Source organism: Hypanus sabinus, chromosome 13, assembly GCF_030144855.1.
Source record: "Hypanus sabinus isolate sHypSab1 chromosome 13, sHypSab1.hap1, whole genome shotgun sequence".
Taxonomy (NCBI): domain Eukaryota; kingdom Metazoa; phylum Chordata; class Chondrichthyes; order Myliobatiformes; family Dasyatidae; genus Hypanus; species Hypanus sabinus.
In genome coordinates this window covers 60,706,907-60,715,971 of record NC_082718.1, presented here as the reverse complement: position 1 = coordinate 60,715,971, position 9,065 = coordinate 60,706,907, and the positions used below count along the sequence as shown (strand labels likewise).

General features: G+C 44.3%; 1 protein-coding gene across 3 annotated transcripts in view; it reads left to right on the top strand.

Moving 5' to 3' along the window:
• Nucleotides 1-1,322: 1,322 nt before the first annotated feature.
• Nucleotides 1,323-9,065, top strand: part of eea1 (early endosome antigen 1) — a 158,759-nt gene continuing 151,016 nt past the window's right edge. Inside the window, exon 1 of one of the 3 annotated variants that reach the window (XM_059987735.1) lies at nt 1,323-1,606. In XM_059987735.1, coding sequence (XP_059843718.1) covers nt 1,583-1,606 — 24 coding nt within the window. In that variant the 5' untranslated portion in view covers nt 1,323-1,582. The remainder of the gene's footprint in view (nt 1,607-9,065) is intronic. The other 2 variants (XM_059987733.1, XM_059987734.1) reach the window with 2 other exon arrangements.

Genomic DNA, 9,065 nt, shown 5'->3' with positions numbered 1-9,065 from the left:
TGATGTACATGCAATAAACAAGTCTGAACCTGAATATGGTGAAAAGTGTTGTTTGCATCAAATCAAGTCGGCAAGGATTGCTGCAAGTGTCACCAGGCTACTGGCGCCTACATTACACACCCACAACACGCTAACCCTAACCATACGTCTCTAGAATGTGGGAGGAAAGCAGAGTGCCCAGAAGAAACCCACGCAGTCAAAATGAGAACATTCTAACTCCTTACTGACAGAATCGAACCCTACTCAGTGCAAGACCTTTTAATAGAGGAAAGCTTGCAGTTAGTGATACATTTAGTTGAGGAGTAATATTTCTGATGGTTGTACTTTAGAAAAGGATTGGATCTGATTCCCATGTTGTAAGAAGTTTGTGCATTCGTCCTGTGACTGCATGTGGTTCCTCCCACATTCCCAAGATGTGAGTTAGTAGGTTAATTGGTCACATGGTGTAATTGGGTGGCAGGGGTTCGTTGGGCCAGAAGGGCCTGTTACTGTGCTGTATCTCTAAAATATATACAATTAAAGAAATAGCTTTACATATAATTAAGACTAATTAATGGTAGGACTTCTGACAGAGGGAATTACGCCATCAAACCTACAATGAACTTATACTCTTAAAACAGACAAGAGAAAATCTGCAGATGCTGGAAGTCCAAGTAATACAAACAAAATGCCTCAGGACTGTCCTGCCAAAGGGTCTCAGCCCGAAACATCGACTGTACTTTTTCCATAAATGCTGCCTGGCCTGCTGAGCTCCTCCTTTTGTGTGTGTGACTTATACCTGGTTAGGATTACCATTGCTCTGCTGAAATTATAAAAGCACTACTATATAAAGTTCTCTCAAGAGTTTTGCTCCATATTTATCCCCCACTGGCCAGATCAACAAGAGATCTTGAAGCCCACTCTGCTTATGGCACACAGGTAAAACATGACAGTCTGTCTGCAGTGTGACATGCATCGTCAAGGACCCCCACCATCGAGGCAGTGCTTGCTTCTCATTGCTGCCATGAGGCAGGGGATACAGGAGCCTGAAGACCCACAAGCTGTTCGACAACAGCAGCTTCTCCTCTACCCATCAGTTTCTTGCACCGATCTGAAAACGCTCATTTTACCTGGACAATCTTGCACTTGTTATTTTTGTTGAGTAAATTATGTAGAATTTTATGTTCAGTTAAGCTTATGGCATTTAATATTTTTAATCATGCATGGCGCTGCTGCTGCAAAGAAGTTAATTTTCATGGCATTCAAACCCTGGGTATTTGTTTGTCCATGACAATAAACAGGAGCTTGTACTGGGGAGCGCAGACCACCGGGCTCCACCCATTGCTTGCAGTCTAGGCGATAGTGAAGTTTGGTCACAAGTTTCACGCAACAGATAAACCGGTGAAGGAGCGAGGAGGGGTGACTGGAGCGGCCAGCTGCACGTTGCTCTCGCTAGGCGGACAGACGTCAGGTGCCCGCCGGCCCACAGGCTCCTCCCTCCGGCCCTGCGGTTAGACCGAGCGAGGATAACTCCTGGTCCCGGCCCGGCCCGGCCCGGCCCAGCCCAGCCCAGTCTGCTGGTAGCAGCCCCGAGCCCACTGCCATGTTCCGGCGGATTCTGCAGAGGGTAGGTGCGGGGGACGAGGGCGGATTGTCGGGGATGGGTACGGCCTGGATCCTGCTCTAGCAGCCGAGGCCTTGGCCGATCTGCGGCCCCGGCAGCCCTGGGTCTTGGGGACGGGACGGGACGAGCTGGGCTGGGCGGGGTGTGGAGGTATGTGCCGCCAGTGGGAGAGTGACCTCCCACCCAGTCCCCCCGGTTCAACACCCAGCTAACCTCAATCCATGGGCCCACACCACCACGCCCACCCCTTCTGCCACTTACCTCTCCCCATCTCCTCCACTCCCAGACCCCTCCTCCCTACACGCCCACCCAAATCTCCTCTCCCTACCTGCCTCCCCCAAACCTCCTCATTCTCCCAACTCCGTCCCCCTCTTCCCTCTCCAGGTAGGGTAACAACACCCACACACTCTGTCCCTCCCCTCATTGCTCACGCTATTCTATGCTCACACCCCCTTTCCCCCACCACCACCTCTAAGCCGTACAGTTTACTCTCCCCCCAACCTCCACCCTGCACCAACAAAATTGTGCTCACTTGTCCCACCCTTCCCTCACACCCCCTTTGGGCTTATACATCCCATTATGATACCCTGTTTACTCCATTGGTCTCTGCTCCAGTCCTGCTGTTGAGTTGCCTTGGGGAGGAGTTCTGTTTTCAAGTTTGCAAAGCTGAATGATCAGGTGAAAACATGGCTGAAGCAGTACAGTGGATTCTATTTAATTGGGACACATTAGGATTAGTACATTTTGGCCCAATTAAGTGGCTGCTCCAATCAGCCAAGGTTTCATGGAAGGAGTTAAAAAGGTATATAAAAAAGACAAGTAATACACACAAAATGCTGGAGGAACTCAGCAGGCCAGGCAGCAACTATGGAAAAGAGTACAGTTGATGTTTTGTGCCGAAACCCTTCATAAAAGGTAGACTTTACTCTTCCAAAGATGCTGCCTGGCCTGCTGAGCTCCTTCAGCATTTTGTGTGTGTTGCTTGGATTTCCAGCATCTGCAGATTTTCTTGTTTGTCATTTTAAAAACACACAAACTCATTTTAACTGAGTAAGAAATTATGTATTTAAATGAAATACAGAACAAGTTAGAACACTACAAATGTTACTACAGAACTATAGAACTGTGTATTAGTTCCCAATAATTATGGATGGAGGTCACTGTCATGTTCTTTTGATTGACTGTAAAAGAACAAATCAGTGTAGTCATCAAATGGACTACCTTCATACAATGCTTTCAACGATTACATCTTCCAAACTTTCATTTTCATTGTAACATTCAAGAGGATTGTTGGTACCTTAAAATTCTTCGTGATTCCTTACCTGCTAAAGCAGTGAAATCATTTCATTTTCACTCCCAGCTGTTTCTGGCATCTCCAAACCTGAATGCTTAAAGCTGCACTGAGCAAAACAGTTCTGAATTGCCTTACTGCCAACTATCAGTGACAAAAATCACTTCATTTTGAACACAAACTCACGCAACTAGCACTATTTAAGAATTGTTTGCTCTAAGCATGATATCTGTGAATGGCCACACAAGAGCATGCTACTGGCGCTAGTTAGAAACTGTTCGGCAACATTCTCCTGTTGGAATTAAGCAGCAGAGTATCCCAAATAAACAAAGGGAATTGTGGCTATTTTCCCGAATAGTTTGTTATTTAAGGTCTCAAATAAGCAGCTGTCCTAATTAACTGATGCCTGATTAATCAAAATCCACTGTATAATGCAGGAAAACGTGAGGTTATTTACTGCGGTACAGGACAAAGGCACGGTGGGTTTTTTTTGAATGATGAGCAATCAGGAAATGATGTTTAGAGGGATTTAGTTGTTCATGTACATGAGTTAAGCATGTTAGCTGTATTAAGGGAATGATAGTGTTTTACAGCAATCAATAGAACTTGGCTGAGTTCATATGTGGAATATTGTGTACAATCTTTGTGTCTTTGTTTAAAAAAATGGATATAGTTATCATTGAGGGTGTGTAGTGAAGATTCGTCTCAGACTGGATCCTGGGATAGTGGGATTGTATGGGGAGTGCATGTTAGCCTATGCTTGGGCACTGTAGAGTTGAGGAAACTGAAGACTGAACTTGTTGAAATTAATGATTGCAACAGGGAGCTTACTTCCCCAATTGGAGACTCTAGAAACAGGTGTCATAATCTTAGAATAAGTTGTAAATTCTTTAGATCTGAGATGAGAAGTTTTCCTACCCAATGGATGGTGACTTTTTGGAATTCTGTATCATAGGCTGAAGGTTGTTCACTCTAGAAAGACATTGATAGGTTTTTGGAGGTTAAGGGAAAAGATTGCCCATGATCAGGCTGAGCAGGCTAGAAAGCTAGATGGTGGACTCCTGCTCCTGTTTTCTGAAACTTGTCTGTTGATTGTTTGATGACAAAGATGAAAGGTAAACAAAGTTGTGACAGGAATTGGTGGGGAAGTTGCAGGAAAATTAAAGGTCTAGGAGATAACCACCTCTAAGAAGACCACAACTTTGTCATGGTTTGGAGGCTTGCATGCCTCAGTGACCCAGAGAGCAATGTTAGCTGGAGTCAGGGCTTTATGCTTTTGCTTTTGGTAGGGTCAAACAGGTCAAAGGGTAGAGGCCAGGCCAGGAGTGGTCCACCTTTCTTCCAGGTTTGGAAGATCAGCTCAGGGCTAGCAACCCTGACTGGTCAAACAAAACTGTTACAGAAACAGTGATGAAAAATTCTTCTACATTTTAGTGTGATGGTATTCCTGAGTCTCCGCCCGGGACTTGTATGGCTGACAGTGGTGAAAACTGAGAGGAAGCTACTGGCATGATGAAGGAAGCCCTGAACACTGCCGAGACCAAGACCAGCATTGGTTTCGGAAAGACAGAGCTGGAGGACCTTCATTGCTGCCTAAACACCAGCAGGCGTAACAGTACGCAAAAATAAACTGCGCTGGATTCCCATTCATACCTGCAAGTATTGTGCAAACAAAAATGCTTGAGCCATACTTGGTCTATTACTTGGGCTTTGGTGCAGTTGAAACAAAAATAATCACCTGTCCTAGACAAGGCTTGCGTATATTGCTCCCACATGCCATTTGTTTTGCCCATCATGCCAATTGATCAACATCATCCTGTCCCTACAACTATCCTCACCATCACTAATCCAAATCTTAGACATACCTAACAAACATTAAGGGTTCAGATCATCACTGGTCACAGGCTTCCAATTGTAAAAACAGCCCTCTTCAACCGTCATCATGACTCAAATAACCTGCTTTTGTGCTAACTTGCTTTGGATTCCATGAGTTCTAACCCTGGCGATCATTTTAACTGGTGGCAGCTTATAATTTCCCGTTGTTTGTGACGTTTAATTCAAAGCCTTAAACTGTCTCAGTGTAATGTGAATTTATGTTCTCTGGATTGTTACATAGGTTCTAAGCAATGCTATGGTGAAGGTTATACTTTGGCGTAGTCAGTGTGGTTTGAGAGACAGGACTCTGTTAATGGAGCAGTAACACATAGAAGCAGGCCCTTTGGCCTACTTGGTCCATGCCGACCAAAATGCCCATGTAAGATGGTCTCAGTTGCCTGTACGTGACTGATCTCCCTCTCAACCTTTCTGATCAATGTGCCTGTCGAAGTAATTTTTAAATGGTGTTATTGTACTTGCTTGAACTATTTCCCATATAGTTCATTGCATATACACACCACCTTCTGTGTGAAGCTGCCCCTTGGCTTCCTTTTAAACCTTTTCTTGTCCTACTTTAAATCTATGTGCTCCAGTTTTTGATTCTCTAGGGAAAAGATTGTGTGCATTCTCCCTATCTACGCTGTTGATGATTATACATAAGGTCATTTCTGAGTTTCTTGTGCGCCAAGGGATAAAGTCTAGCCCATCCATCCTGTCCCAATGATTTAGGCCCTCATGTATTGGCAATGTTCTTTTAAATAATTTCTGCACTCTTTTCGGTTTAATTTTTTCTTTCTTATAACAGGGTGACCCAAACTGTACACAATACTCCAGATACTATCTCATTAACATCTTGTAAAGATGAGACATAACATCTCAGTTTCTATAAATCGATCCTTTGACTGATGAAGTCTGACTTGCCAAGCTCTTTCTTCATCACCCTGTCTGTGTGATGCCATAGGGAACAATATACTTGTACACTTGGGTCTTTCTGTTCAACGTTTCCCAGGACCTGAAGCTGGTGGATACATATTTTTTTTTATTCAATAAAATGAGACATTCTTGGGGTAAGAGGCCCGTTTGATCCAATATTACATGACATTTTTTATCCTGAAGTTCAAAGGTAGTGGCAGGACAATTCCATATTTACAATGTATCTACAAGGCTTCCTTTGAATTACATATAATTTTCACACCATTTTTGCATCCACACTCCAGACACCCAAAAATGAATGTTAATCAGCATTGTCTGGTTTTCAGGTAACTGTCCATAGCTCCAGGAAACTGTTGTCCGGGACTGCATTTTAAATGTATTCTACAATCCATGTTCAGGTTTAAAGACTGGCTGCTGAAGTTAATATTTGCTATATACCCTAACTCCAGAATATGCTCGAACACTACCATTCTCTGTGAAAGTCTGACCGTGGTTTGACTTTCCAGAGTGCAACACCTTGCACTTACCTGCATGGATTACCATTTGGCTCACTGATCTGGTTGACTGGTTCACTCTATTTTTTGATATCATGTCTATGATGCCACCTTTTGTTTTGTTTGGGTATCCCACTCCTCGAGCCTACCTCCCCAGCCATCCATGGTGCTCAACTCCCTCTGAATATGTTTTAACCCAGTGAGGGTGGGAGTTACTCTGGCATACACAGGACAAGGATGACCTCTGACACGAGGGAGGGAGTGAGATTCAGACAGCCTTGCTCTAGCACACACCATCTTGACTTGAAAGTATGTTGCCATTCCTCATTGTCGTTGGTACCTACTGAGTCTCTTTGGAACTCCAATTTACGGTGATCATGAACCGATCTTACGACCACTTCACTAATCCATCACAACTTCCGTTCTCTCAGGTTAGCTTGAGTGAGCCAGGGCTTTTCTCTGTGAAGCGGAGGATGGGAGGTGACTTGATAGAGGAGTACAAGATGAGAAGAGGCATAGATTGAGTGGATAGCCAGAGATTTTTTCTTAGGCTGGAAATGGCTAATTTGAGAGGACATACTTTTAAGATCATCAGACATAGGAGCAGAATCAGGCTATTCGGCCTATCAGATCTGCTCCGCCATTTTATCATGGCTGATTTACTATCCCTCTCAACCCCATTCTCCTGCCTTCTCCCTGTTACCTTTGACGCCTTGTTTAACCAAGAGCATATCAACCTCTGCTTTAAATATACTCAATGACTTGGCCTCTGCAGCCTTCCACGGCATTGAATTCCACAGATTCGCTGCTCCCTGGCGAAAGAAATTCCTGCTCATCTCTGTTCTAAATGGATATCCCTCTATTCTAAGGCCGTGCTATCTTGTCTAAGACCCACAATGGGAAACATCTACTCTGATAGGCCTTTCAGTATTCAGTAGGTTTCAGTGTTTGTGCTTCATCCATCACCTCACTTTACTTTGTTTAGTTTATTTATGCTAATTCAGATTCTCCTTAAGCTTCCTGCTTGTTATAAGTACTCTCTATAGCAACAGGTTCCAGATTCTCACTTTAAAAAAAAATGAAAATATTGGTCAACACACACAAGATGCAGGAGGACCTCAGCAGGTCAGGCATCATCAACGCAGAGGAATAAAGAGTCGACATTTTGTGCTGGGGTCATTCATGAGAACTGGACAGGAAGGGGAAAGAAGCCCAAATATGAAGTTGGGGGTGGGGGGGAGGAAAGAGGAAGGAGCACAAGCTGGCAGATGATGGGTGAAACCAGGTGAGGGGGAAGGTAGGTGGGTTGCCGAGGGATGACGAAGTGAGAAGCTGGGAGGTGATACATGGGGTGATTGATAAGTTTGTGGCCTAAGGTAGAAGGAGTCAATTTTAGAAAACCTAGCACATTTAATTTTCAACATAGTCCCCTCCTACATTTACACACTTAGTCCAGTGGTCGTGGAGTGTACAGATTCCTTCTTTGTAGAAGTGGTCCACAGCTGGGGTGATTGATAAGTTTGTAGTCTAAGGTAGAAGGAGATGAGCTATACAGCTCTCGTTACATACACGTGCAGTTCAACTCTTTGAGTGAAGATGCAGAAAGTTTGAAGTTAATAACCTTCTACCTTAGGCCACAAACTTATCAATCACTCCATGCTGTGGACCATTTCTGGAGGTCCAAATCGCCGACTTCTACAAAGAAGGGATCTGTATGCTCCACGGCCACTGGACTAAGTGTGTAAATGTAGGAAAAATAAATGTGCCAGGTTTTCTAAAATTGACTCCCTTTACCTTAGGCCATGAACTTATCAATCACCTCGTACGTAGACAAGGTAAAGGACTGGAGAAGAAGCGATGTGATAGGAAAGGGGAGTGAACTGGGAGAAAGGGAAGGAGAGGGGCAGCAGAAGGAGGTGAAGGGTAAAAGAGCCAGAATGGGCAATGGAAAAAGAACGAAGAGGGAGGGGTTCAAAATTATGAAGTTAGAGAATCAGTGTTTATGCCCACAAGTTGGAGGCTACACAGACGGAATATGAGGTGTGGCTCCTCCAACCCGAGAGTGACCTTGTCGTATCGGTAGAGGAGGCTGTGGACAGCCGTGGAGAAACGGTGTTGGATAGACTGTTGAGTCTGAAGTAAGTGCCTGGGACCTGATGGTCTGCATCCCAGGGTACTTAAAGAGGTGACTCTAGAAATCATGGACGCTTTGGTAATCATTTTCCGATGTTCTATAGATTCAGGAACAGTTGCTGCTGATTGGAGAGTGGCTAATGTTGTCCCACTTTTCAAGAAAGGAGGGAGAGAGAAAACAGGGAATTATAGACCGGTTAGCCTGACGTCAGTGGTGGGAAAGATGCTGGAGTCAATTATAAAAGAGGAAATTATGACACATTTGGATAGCAGTAGAAGGATCAGTCCGAGTCAGCATGGATTTATGAAGGGAAAATCATGCTTGACTAATCTGGAGTTTTTTGAGGATGTAACTATGAAAATGGATAAGGGAGAGCCATTGGATGTAGTGTACCTGGACTTCCAGAAAGCTTTTGATAAAGTCCCACATAGGAGATTAGTGGGCAAAATTAGGGCACATGGTATTGGGGGCAGAGTACTGACATGGATTGAAAATTGGCTGGCTGACAGGAAACAGAGTAGTGATTAATGGGTCCCTTTTGGAATGGCAGGCTGTGACCAGTGGGGTACTGCAAGGTTTGGTGCTGGGACCGCAGCTGTTTACAATATACATTAATGATTTAGATGAAGGGATTAAAAGTAACATTAGCAAATTTGCTGATGACACAAAGCTGGGTGGCAGTGTGAAATGTCAGGAGAATGTTATGAGAATGCAGGGTGACTTGGGACAAGTTGG